General features: G+C 36.6%; 1 protein-coding gene across 1 annotated transcript; it reads left to right on the top strand.

Annotated features, from left to right (window-relative positions):
* The first annotated feature begins 3,182 nt into the window (after nt 1-3,182).
* Nucleotides 3,183-7,226, top strand: LOC110456165. Its single transcript, XM_021506735.1, has 4 exons — nt 3,183-3,270; nt 4,258-4,400; nt 5,118-5,288; nt 7,129-7,226. Exons 1-4 carry the CDS (start codon nt 3,233-3,235, stop codon nt 7,200-7,202), a joined length of 426 nt encoding a protein of 141 aa, XP_021362410.1. The 5' UTR covers nt 3,183-3,232; the 3' UTR covers nt 7,203-7,226.
* The last annotated feature ends 6,554 nt before the right edge of the window (nt 7,227-13,780 follow it).

Below are 13,780 nucleotides of genomic sequence, written 5' to 3' on the forward strand. Positions count from 1 at the left end.
ATTTAAATAAAACAAGTATTTCGCACAAAGGGGCATAGCTCCAACAAAAAGGGTTGAAATCCCAAAATAAAATGCCAGTGCACAATTACATGAGATACCGATCATTCTGAAAAGTTTCAATGAAATCCACTTGTTAGTTAAGGAGGAGTTGCGCGGACAAGTGTTTCACAAAAAGGGGCATAACTCCATCAAAAAGGGTCGAAATCCCAAATTAAAATGCCGGTGCACAATTACATGAGATACTGATCATTCTTGCAAAGTTTCAATGAAATCCACCTGTTAATTAAGGAGGAGTTTGCCGGACAAGTTACTGCGGACGACAGTCAGACAGACATCCAGACATCCAGACAAACAGGGTGATTCAAGTTTACAAAACCCTATACTTCTACTGAATAGAGAAGTATTGGTAATACAAGAGAATCAAAACAAAAATGAAGGTCTGAAAATCTATATTTATTGTATTGTAATATACGATGTTCAGTAAATACAGACAAGCTTCTGTAATAACTCACCCAAATTAGTATAGGCATAACTGTTTACAAAAAAATGGAACGAATCACATTGGCTATCCCTACTTAATAGGCACACAAACAGAAAATCCTCTGTTGTATAATATAGTATTGTGCTAGAAAATCCAACTCTTACTTTATGTCTGTAATATCTGATTGCCAGATACAGCTTTAAATGATACACATTACAATATATGAATCAGAGACGAGTTCACTCTACACTAGACGGTAATCTTCCGATTTTTCTTTTTATTTGAAATCGCTATTTGTGTGCTAGGCTCTAGAACCGTCTCTCAAATGCTACAAACGAATGTAAAATCGTAACTGGCCTTCAAACGTTATCTTTAACTTAGACGTATATTTTGTGATATCATAGAACTATTTTTTTCGGAATTTGGGTCGATGAAAATAAAACAATTTAACTGCAAATTTATATAAAAAAAAACTCATCATGTATGTTTGGCACTACAGGGAAAACCTGGCACATAATTTGTGAACTTGACGTATGTACGGCATACAGCGTTTAACATAATGATGAATGAATTGTATTAGTGAAACTGAACGGACCAAGACAAAAAAGCAGGCAAATATAGTATAAATCAAATCGCCCGGTGTTAACTAAGTTGCAGTTAAAGACAACATAGTATAGCTTGATAGCTCAGTATAAAGAACATTCATTTTTTTTTATTCCGAAATCAGTATTCAACATATCGTTCACATTTACAAAAAATAATCTTTTGATTGATAGATTGAAAATGCAGCATGAAAATTCCAATCCGAGCACGTTGGACAATGTCTTCGTCTTTTCGAACTACATGTACATGTCCTACTAGTAATCTCCAATACAAATCTATCATTACCATATTTATAAGCAGTCATAACGGTCCTGAAATATATATTTACAAAAAATATTAAACTTAACAGTAACTGAGAAAATGCGTACAACTTTCGTTCCCGTTATTAATATCGATCATCAAATATGTACAGTACAAAAATGACAATATAACCTTAATACGTATATATAGTGGTCAGTGTTCCGAAGGCAATTTTCTAAGTAGAGTAGGTATTCATTAATATTTTCAGAAAAAAACCTGTATATTAGCATGACCGTTTTGGTTTCCGATCGCATCAGGTACATATCAAATGTTGTTGTTGTTGTTGTTGCTTTTTGTGTTAGGTTTTCTTTTACAAATTATTTATAGGTATAATTAAACAAACAAATATTCAGAAAAGTGAAGCCGAAAAATCAACTTTTGTTTCGTGTTGGTCTACAACTCATAAAGTAAGACACATATTACTCGTGGTCAGAAATTCTGTTGATTCCACATGAATGGGTCGATAATAGTAGGCGAAACTTGGTCAAGGTCAGCTTTATCTACCAGAGATAGCAACTCTCACACTCTAGAGGCTAGTAATCACAACTTTGTACAAATTTGAGCTCATCACAAATCGTGACCCGTTTTACTTGCGTCCATTAGTCCACTTCTGGCCGTTTTTTAATGCAGTCTGAGTGTTTACTTGTCTTTTCACTTCTACGAACCCACTTGTCCGTCGGCCTTCACTTCCATGTGTAGTCCACTTGTCAGTGGCTTCCCATCCTGGCGTCCACTTGGCTGCTGTTTCACTTTCAACCTATATCACTTCCATGCGTCCAATTGTTCGTCTGTCTTTACTTTCATGCGTCCATTGTCCCACTGAACATCTGCTTGCGATCACTTTCTCCCATGAGTTTGATATGTTTTGTCATCTGCACATACAAAATGCGGGAACTAACTACTATATTTATAAATCTCAGGTTAAGAGCTCAAGGGTTATGGGTGATTAACTTAAAGAATAGTTCGTTTGCATGCATGATAACTGCCCAGATACTATCATGACCCATGTGTTGGGTAGTAACACATCAGTGTACTTCTGCAATGTAGTAACTGGCAGATCCGTGTTATGTCATGGCGTCGGGTTTGACTTTGTACATATGCGCAACGAGGAGCCTTTTCCAACTACAATATGCATACAAAAATGTATATGTGCATAGTGTTTGCAACGATGGGTACATTGTAGCGAGAGGTTGATGATGTTGCGATGCATGAAGGGGTGTCTGTATTGGCTTCCGTGTGTAGGGGTTTGTGTCTGAAAGGATGACTGGTCGTTGACTTGTGTTACACGAGAATTGCAGGTGGTATGTGGCTTTGAATGTTTCGGTGATACCCGTATATTATAGTGTACATGAATGTATTTGTTGTTTAGTGGCGATCGATGTTCGATCGAGAGTTTCCCAATTTGGGATCTCCGTCATCTATGCATCTTTGAAATCCAGGGGGTGTAATGCTAAAGGCTCTGGACGCGTAACTTGCGGATGAATCGCGAAAGACCATAATGGTAAAATTAATCATCATTAAAGTTAAGTGAACTTCAAAGGACCTGGAGGTAACAGTCGAACGATTGGTCATATTTTCATATCTGAAACTAATCAAATAGCTTACCGCGTGCCTTGAATTTTGTCATGACAGGGGAGACGATGTGAAATGCGGAACCCTTGAATTTCGAAGATAGCTTTTACGTTGTGCTCTGTGGATTGTTTAATTGTTTAGTTTGTTGTTCCCGTACATGCTCTATCTCCCTGCTCTATTGAGTCGTACGTGGATCCCATGCTGTGGTGCCATATTTAGTTTAGGTCTAACTAAGAGTCCAGTTGTCGCACACTTATACCGGATATCACGATCGTCATGCTGAAAATCGCAGTTGCCGTTTTGCTTCTCGTAAGGTAATGGATTTATATTGATACACACTACACAAACTTTTAACATAATTCTATTTTGTTCTTTACATAAAAAAAACCCGGAAAACATAGATATATAAACTATCAATTATAAATGTATCTGCTGCATAGTACTATGGGCAGTTTTGTATGTCATTGCGGGGGCGATACGGTGTTTGGTGGTTAGGGTCGAGAAACAAATACTGATGGTTATTGCGTTTAAATTATTAATGACAATTATGATGGATTTAAGGCTAAAGGAAATAACGGTGGTATGTTTTCAAATATTTTCACATGCAATACAGGAATAAGACAAGGTGAAAATATGTCTTCTTTTCTATTCTCTCTCTTTTTAGTTAAAAGTGGATACCAGTGATTGCCTTATAAATCAAATAAGTTAGAAATTAAGCTGTAATTCATTCAAAGTTAGATGGTGTATTAGTGTATGTCAGTATACTATACTCGTAACAGACTGAAGAGACGAACTCAAAAACCAATTTGATTTGTTCATTAAAAATATCAACATTGCAAAACAAGGCGCCAGAAAACAAAATGGTTGTTAGGGAGAAGAAGAAATAGAACGGTCCAAAATGTTATTATATGTTTAGTTAGTCAATTTGAGTTGCTATGGTGTCCCCCGATAGAGGGCATAAATGCGAGTCCCAATTCTGCACTGGTTACCACATTAGTTGCCTCTTAAAACATGCGGTGACAGAAGGGATACATTCTTTTCTCAATCCCTGACCTGCAGGGAGGAATTTGTTTGACAGTGCAATGATGCAACGAAGGGAAATGTATTCAGAGGAAAATTGAATTTTTCAAAAGTAAAAAAAAAACAATTATTCTCCAACAACGATACTAGTACTATATGTGACATTAAAAGCGATGGTATTCGAAAAAGGATATTTTGATATAAAAATAGTTGTTGAGTTTTTTATAAATGTTTAAAATCAAGTACGTATAATAAATCTGTATGCCATATTTTGTCCTCAGCATTGTCAAGTCGGACGGGGACGGGGACGGAGACGGTCACGGACACGGTCGCGACCTTTTTGACAAATATGACGGCAATAACGATGATCGTTTGTCAGATACCGAGTTCAGGAAACTTTTCATGAATTTCGACTCCTGGCCAGGTATGACGTTCCCTTAATTTTTATTAGCTAGCTGATATCGTACAGTTTAAAGACACCTCTCTATAATGGTACCCGGGAATATCGACATCTTTCTACAGCGTTACACTCTATATAACAGCACTTCCTTACAGCAATACCTCTCAAACATTTCGCTTCACTTCATCGACATATGTATACAATGTCACCGCTTTACAACGTTACACTCTACATGGTATATGCATTTGTCAATCGGGAACTGTTGGCACTTTTCGTAAACGAATTTCTCGTTTACGGAAAGGGCCGACGGTTCCCGATTGACCCTTTACCGTTAACAGCGGTACTTCTGTGCTACATGTACAGTACTGATGATAAATAGCATAGTGACCCGCGAATATGGAATTTTTCTTGAGTCCCTAAGCTACATACATGTTACACGCTAGTCACCATCTGTCAGGTTTCACGCTTGTATTTCCCTTATATCTACAAATTTCATAATTTTGTGAAATGTCGTTGTTGAATGCAGATTTCGTAGTCGCTTGATAACAATGAAAACCACAAAAAACATTCAAACATAAATATCGAAAGTTGGCATTTTATAGAATTGTTGTAAAAAAACAAATTTCTCGTTTGTTAATTTGAAATGAAGCGAAAGTGAGGACCAATGCATTGTCCAGCAGTGGCATATTGGCATTTGATAAATATTCCGTACACAGCATCTTTCTATTTCTAACCATACAGAAGATCAACAGATTTCCGAACACGAGTTTATAGCAGGCTGGTCAGATCCACACAGCGAATTTTCGGAGGCGTCATCTGCCGCTCTGTTCTTCTTCCGAACGGACCTTGACCATAATGGACTCGTTTCAATACAGGATGTTGACAAACTTTTCAATATGTTTGATGAAAATGGTAAAGTATCCTAATTTAGCTAATTTGCTGTTGCTATATACAATGTACCTGAAATCTATGGCCACTGCCCTACTGTAGCAGCACACATTTGTATACTGACATGGGCAATCACTGACCCCGTTCTAATTCTGGTGGTGAAATTGATGTAATGCATGGCGATGGTGCATATGTTTTTGCTAAAAGCAAAATGACTAATGTTTAAATGGTAAAGTTGATTTGAAACTGTATAGTGATAATTTCAGGTTCATTGTTTATAACAAGAACATTGACCACATATACATATACAAGTTTTTCGCTCTTTTTTTTAAATGAAAGAAAAGTAATCACCGCCTGATATGTTTTTCAGACTATACTGTAAATACGTATGAACACAAAGCGAAAGGAACGTTTTTGTTCACAGTATACACTGTACGCTGTTTTTCGTTATGATACACTTGTTACTATGGCTACTTCAGCTAGCACGCTATGTGACCTAACACCGTGATACAGATATACGTCGTGATGATATATACATTGTGTGTCACCACATAAGCACGTTTTTGTTACTGATTTATTAGAATTTATTATGTCTCCCCTTCGAATATGAAGGGAGAAATATTGTATTAGTTCTGGTTCTTCTTCTTCTTCTTCTTCTTCTTCTTCTTCTTATAATCGTATTTTGTCCGGGCCATAACTTTTAAACCGTTAAAGATATATTGATGACACTTAAGGTATGCCTGCATCACCCTCAGAAGGTATGCAGTGCACTGGAATAAGGTCACTGTGGCCTTCACAATAAGGTCAACGGTCAAATAAAGCAACATTTTCAGTTAATTCTTGTCCGGCCCGTAAATTTTAAAGCGTTAAATATATCCTAATCAAACTTGAATTTGTTTATTTTTATACCGAAGTTTGTCCACGGCATAGCTTCCATGTTATTTCACCTACGTTGACCAAACTTGCTATAGTTATGTATCTTGGGAAGCAGGAGTGTCGCATTCTAGAATCGGGTCTCGTGCCCCACTATATAAAGATATATGGCCCTTTGTTAATTATTTATACCGAAGTTTGTCTGCAGCATAAGTTCCGTGTTATTTCTCCTACGTTGACCAAACTTGCTATACAAATAATGAGCCAATAGAGGAACCAGATTGTAATCAGATGTATGATAAAAAATGAATGTAAATGTGTCTATAGTAACATACCTGCCGAAACTTAACCAAATTGTTACGACAATTTAACATGAACCAGAATAATTTAAAAGTGTAACGGTTTAGAGTGTACACACCTTAATCTTGATGTGACCTTCCTATTCTTCCAAATATGCATATTGGCTAATAAGGGGAGACATCTGTTTTTGTTCAAAAAAAACAAATTTCTAGTTTATTGCATTTTTTTACCATTTTAATATCGGGATTTATAAATTAAAGTAAAAATGTTACCTTCCGCTGCAGTGAGAAATATCACAGTAATAGTTTTCACTAGTTCAAACAAATATTTCTTTAAATTTTGAACCAACGAACCTACACAATATGCAATTAACGAATATAGCTACTTATTAGAGTTCCCCGGGTACTCCGGTTTCCTCCCACAGTAAGAGACCCGCTAACATCCGGGCCATCAAAAGGGATTAGTATAATTTGTAAAAAATATATAGATTATATTTACGTTCAAACGTAAGTGAGAGTAACTCCTGGAATTCCGAGGATACAAAAGGGAAACTTACAGCTTTAGCAACTTCCATAGAATGCTTCTCGTTGTAGAAAGTGTTTGTCCTCTTCCACTTCTTCAGTCTCACTGTGGAATAATTGTTTTTTTCCATTTTGAATCAAAGTGCTAGTAACAACTGTTATCGTTGCAGGAAACCATGACGTGAGTAAAGCCGAGTTTTGTGATGCCTTCACCGCCATGTTTTATGCTTTAAATCATTGTTGATAATACAAGTTACTGAGGGGTCCACTTGTTGTTGTTGTTTTAATTAGTTATGCAATATTGTACACCAGTTTGTTGTATGCCTTCTAGTTCCGATACCAGCAATGATCGGGATTCGAACTCACCTCCGCACGCGTCTGTGATATTTTACTTGAGTTCTAACTCGGAATAATTTAAGTTCGAACTCAAACTATTGGTGGTATCAAGTCCAGTGCCCGTTTTCATGAAACCGTTCTCATGCTCGAGGATAGATTCTGTGCTCAACCCAATTTTCCTGCAACTCACTTAAATCATGATGTGGATTTTTTTTTTAATCATTCACCGGAACAAGAAACCGGGCTTTAGCATAGAATCTGAAATTGAGCCTGAGATCGGTTTTATGAATAACGGTGTAACATTGAAAGTGGACCTCTGTTGAAAATAGAACCGGTGTCAGTTTTCAACGTTGAAATTGGAACCGGGAAGCCGTTGAACCTAACGCAAATGTATGTTTACATACACGTTGAAAATGGACCCCCGTTTAAAGGTGAACCATATGAAAAAATGATATGTTGATATCCACTTAGATTACTCTTAATGAAGTCCTGCGACCTATTTCTAAAAAACAATGACCTTCACTAAAATACACTGAGTTCAGAAATTAACCCAGTATGGATGTCTGACCTACTTTTGAAGATTTGACCTACATAAGCAAAAATGGTAATAGGGGTCAGAAATTAACATTAAACAGATGTTAGGCAAAATTAGGTCACTGTGATCTTAAACATTGACCTACATTATCAAAAATGGTCATAGGGGTAAGATATTACTATTTAACAACTGTTTGACAAAATCAGATCACTGTGATTCAATTTTCAAAATTTGACCTACATTACCAAAAATATGCATATGGGTCAGAAATGAACATTTAAAAGTTGTTAGACAAAACTAGGTAACTGTGACCTAATTTTCAATATTTTACCTTCATTATCGAAAATAGTAATTGGAAAAAAAGAGATTCAAAAAACTTGTTATTTGACCAAATGAAGTCACTGTGATCTAGTTGGTTTTTTTTAAATATTTAAAGACATTGTCACAGGACAGGTTTCAGAAATTTACAAGTATTTGTCCAAGCCAGATCCGTGAGAACTACATTTTTTCTAATTTGACCTCAGCCGTATAAATTGTTACAGGATTCAGAAATTAAGCTAAAACCTACTTTCAAAATTAGACGTTTATCATTAAAATTGGCATTGGGTTCAGAGATTAACACAAATGAAGAAAATATGCTTAACCAAATTACGTCCCTGTGACATGCTTTTCAACATTTGAACTACATATACAACATGCATGTATTTTTTTAAATAGTCAACAGGTTAAAACGTTCCACTGTTTGGAGATAAGAATGTCATTGTGACCTACATTTCACACTTTCTTTGTTGGAATGATCTCAGTCCACATTGAACATTAAAATAACCCCAAAATAGTTTCGACAATTTATTGATTGCGTTAATATGACTTGGGTCCTTATTCCCCGTTGAAAATTTACCCAGAAAATTATGAAACCTTTCACCATTCCATTGCTAAAAAATTGACCCGGGTCCATATTCAACGTTGAAAATGGACCCCTGAAAATTATGACAGTTTTCCATACTCTATTGTCAAGAGTTGGCCCCAGGTTCATTTTCAACGTTGAAAATAGACCACTGAAAATTATGACAGTTTTCCATAGCCAGATGTCAAAAGGTGACAAAGGTGACAAAGGTCCATATTCAATGCTGAAAATGAACGCCAGAAAAGAATATCACATCATGCCATTGGCAAAATGTAGCCCTGGGCCCATATTCAACGTTGAAAATTGACCCCTGGAAATTAGGACAGTTTTCCATATTCAATTGTCAAAAGATGACTCCAGTGTTTTTTTCAACGTTGAAAACCTACACAGAAAAAATACACAATATCAATGTCAAAATGTAGCTCCGGTTCAATATTCTAAGTTGAAAATTGATCACAGAATCATTATTTCGTTTTTATATGTTTGATTGTCGAAAATGGTCGTTGATCGATATTTAACGTTGAAAATGGACCCTTTAACTATATGTATTGGTGGTTTCTTTTCATATTGAAATGTCAAACAAGAGACCAAAGTGGAATCTTTGCCCCCACCATCGTTAGATCTCCATTAATTTTATCTAAGCTTGACCTTTTCCCTTCATTTCTCTTCTTTTCTTTTATCTGGTAGATTGATAATCTTGTCAACATATTGATCAGTCCAAGGACATTATGACACCAGGGGCGTGGCTATAGCCCTTGTTCGGAGTAGATTTGTGTACTCGCCTGCGTGCCAGTGTATAGTCAGCTACGCGCCTGGACACCTTCTATATTCCGATGTCAAAAGTTGGCCACGGGTCTCTATATTCAACGTTGGAATTAGATCCCAGAAACATAATGTCGCCTTTATTTATACAATTTGTCAAACCTGGTCCTAGATCATTATTCAATGTTTAAAATGGACCTCAGAACATTTTGTCGTCCCTATGTATTCAACAGTAGAAAATTGTCCCGGGTCCATATTCAACGTTTCAAATTGACCCCAGAACATTATCATACCATTCAATAATTAATTGTGAAAAATGGCCCTGGGTCAATATTCGACGTTGAAATTTGAATATTGAGCCGGGAATTCTTTGACCAATGTATGGATATAAACAAAAGACGACGCGTAATTAACTTCCCTTACGGACAATACAAAAAAACTTAATATGAAAAGCGCATAACTTTTCAGAAAGTACACTTCAGTGTCATTCTAAAACTGTAACTGGACTACATCTGCTTTCATTTTAATTTATGCTACTGCTTGGCGATATGAAAAGAAGAATAGTATGTTGCCACAGTATTAGCATGCATACTAGCATTAATGTCAAATAAGTCGTGTCTACCGATTGGACATTTTTTTTTATAATTCCATATACATTTAATAATGCAGATAGAACGTAATACATGCAGGCTGCATTTTACTCAATGTTTACTTGCAATTAATTTAATACAGGTATATCACCAATACTGTCTGAATCAAATCCAAGAATTCCTTAAAATTACATTTAACATACTACGCTCTGATTGGTTTGCGGTTTCTGCACAAGTGTGAATTGTAGTGAACATACAGGCATGTCACTAGTTATTTAAAACTACTACTTCTTAAGTGAAAAACTGTCGATCAACTAGGTTATGTGAAGAACTGGTCGACTACGTAATACAAGAGAGTACTGCTGCCATATATATTTTAGGACATTACTAGAAGAAACTAAGGACATCGAGACGCGGGATATTATATTATATCGTTTTAACATATCTTTCACATTTGTATATCGAACCGCCATCGAGAACTTGTTGAATTGTTGTTTATATTTAGCGAGTGTAAAGCTGCTTGTAAACCGGAAGTGAGTTGCCGATTGGAATGTAATGTAAAGCTAGGCCTTGAAAAAGAGCTTCTGTGTCTATTTATAAGCTAGATGACAAATTCATAGGAATGTTTCTGACAAGTTTAATTACAAGAAACAAGAAATGTTACCGATTTATTATGATAGTAATACTATCTTTCTAGCCTTATCGCGCCATTTTTGTATAACATTACGCATGTCGTCTGCTATTCTTGCGAGACAAACTGAGACCAAAAAGTGTTTGTGCTTTTTGTGAGTTTTTAATCACTTGTTATGCCCCGCCATAAAATGGGGTGGGGGCGGGGGGCGGGTGCATAAAGTGTTGCCCATGTCCGTCCCGTCCTGTCGCGTCCCGTCCCGTCCATGAGCGGGAGCATTTATGTCTTACAGACATTATCTAGTAATTATGATAATAAGAATAAGGACAGAAAGAGGACACATGTTAGGAAATTGTAACTTTGTAAATACTAGATTTATAGTGCGAGAGGGTGAGGAACTTTTTGTGAGAGTTGATGTGAGAAGCGATTTGATTGGTTGAGATAAATCATGTAATCATGTGAGAAGGGTATAAAAGGGAGCGAGAAAGACGTTCAGGTCAGACAATCCTGTAGCTTTGGCCACGACAATATTATTCTTAAACCTTCACTACTGTAGCAACGCTCCAAAAAAGGTTTGGTTGAGACACGTACTGATGGTTAGTCTGTTAACTATACATTTGGTATGGTAATAATTCGGACTATTGGTATGGGTGCGGTCAAAAGCCATGATGTTGCTCAGCTACGGACTGGAGTTGTCTGTCCAGTTGACCAAAGAGCTGCCACAGGATATCCGCGATGACCTGTACTGGGAGAGGAGATTCTCTCAGCGTTTTGAGGAGAAGCATATGGTTCTGTTCCCACTGTGCATCCAGCGTCAGATCAACTTCTGGTACCATGTCCCTCCCTATAGGTATGTATTCTGTTAGGGTTATTTTACAAAATGGTCAGATTTCATAAGCGGAATCAAAAAACAAGAAAAGAAAGTCAAAAGTCGCATATATAAGGTACATGTACCTATCAAAAGCTGATAATTATAATGTTCGACCTTCCTCCGTTAGATCAACGGGTGCCCCTCTTCCAACTCCCCAAACCTCGAATTGATTTATCATCCTTATTAAATATAAAAAATTAAGTCACCAATTGACAAAACACGTCATTTTTCAAAAGTTATCCATTTCTTACAGGTGTATTGCCCCAGTGTCGGAGAAGATAGCTGATGACGGTGGATTATGGAATTGGACCGTTATTTCTATTGACGCAATTCTTTGTGTGATAACTGGCATATCGATCAAATTTTCGATTCGGATCGCCTTAATTATTTATTCATTTGTCACGGTTAGTTCCGATGGGAACTTGACTACGGCTAATGACTGATTCTAACACTGTGGATCATGATATCGTCCAGTGGACTGGTCTAACGAAGATTTCTGCGGGGTGGCTGTTTTATCATTTATCATTAAGAACTGTACTGATCTTGTCCAGTAATGGTCGAATTAAAAAAAAGATATATTTATACAATTTATTAATTTGTTGTGTTTGTTAACTGGCAGATGTTTAATCAAAAATAAGTCAATAGGAAGTAAGATTATCTTGATCTTCTACAAGCTAACAAACAAACATAAAAAATACTCTCCGAAACTCCTTCTCTTTCAGACCACAGGAGCCTAAAGTTCTGTCAAAAACATATAATAGCAGTAATACAAAAACAATGCCTATACTATGCTAAAAAATCTGATATTATTGGTATTTTTTGTATTTAATTTTTTTGACAGAGTTTCAGTCTCTGGTGTTCAGACACAGTCATAAAAAAAAATACAAATAAGCACTCCGTTTCTACTACAGTCTTCCTATTGAACCCATTCCCTTTTTTAATTATCAGTATATCAGTGTTTGATAAGAATTATCAGAGTTAATTATTTTCGTGATTCTTCAATTGTGTCATCAATAACTGTTTATATATGCAAAAATAAATTGTCAGAAATATGAGAAGGTGTTAATTCCGGGTATTAACCTCTATTACACGTGGTGTTCATCAAGGTGGTGTTTTAGGTCCGCGTTTATTTTATGTAATGATAAGTCATATGGTAAACAGAGCCGATAGTAAATGTAAATTTTATTTTATTTTATCATATGCTAACAATAGTGTTCAATACATCAATAAATGAAATACAGACCTTACAAAATAAATCATCATGTAATGAACCGGTTTTTTGGCGTGAACTAAGGAAGGTTGGCTTGCAATTGGCCCAAGTTTCAATGCTTCTAAATCGTTCTTTCCTTCATTTGTAGTTCGAATCTTTGTGTATATTGTTTGGATTAGAAATGGATTTAAGTTGTTACTCTTTTTCTACATAATATATTTGAGGTAATGTCTTCCAAACTTGGTGTTGTAATTTAATCCTGATCAAACTGAGTTGATCGATAACTTTTTATCTCTTTATTTAGGTAAAACAGGAATAATGTTATTTTGTTCCAATATTGAAAATCGAAAGCAAAGTGAAATATTTTGGTTTACTCTTGGGAACTGAAATAGTCTTACCGTGGCTGTATCAATTGAAATAAATGATATTGCAATGAAATAAACAGTCTTAAAATACTTCCCTGCTCTCTATTTTCGGTCAGCCTCCCTATAAGCTAGGCGACCCANTCCGTCTTTATATGTCCGACTTGTAAGCTAGGCGACCCGTCTACATATGTCCTCCCTGTAAGCTAGGCGACCCGTCTTTATAAGTCCTCCCTGTAAGCTAGGCGACCCGTCTACATATGTCCTCCCTGTAAGCTAGGCGACCCGTCTTTATATGTCCTCCCTATAAGCTAGGCGACCCGTCTTTATATGTCCTCCCTGTAAGCTAGGCGACCCGTCTACATATGTCCTCCCTGTAAGCTAGGCGACCCGTCTACATATGTCCTCCCTATAAACTAGGCGATCCGCCTTTATATGTCCTCCCTATGAGCTAGGCGACCCGTCTTTATATGTCCCCCCTGTAAGCTAGGCGACTCGTCTTTATATGTCCTCCCTATAAGCTAGGCGACCCGTCTTTATATGTCCTCCCTGTAAGCTAGGCGACCCGTCTTTATATGTCCTCCCTGTAAGCTAGGCGACCCGTCTTTATATGTCCTCCCT

The sequence above is a fragment of the Mizuhopecten yessoensis genome, unplaced genomic scaffold (genome assembly GCF_002113885.1).
Source record: "Mizuhopecten yessoensis strain PY_sf001 unplaced genomic scaffold, ASM211388v2 scaffold8537, whole genome shotgun sequence".
Taxonomy (NCBI): domain Eukaryota; kingdom Metazoa; phylum Mollusca; class Bivalvia; order Pectinida; family Pectinidae; genus Mizuhopecten; species Mizuhopecten yessoensis.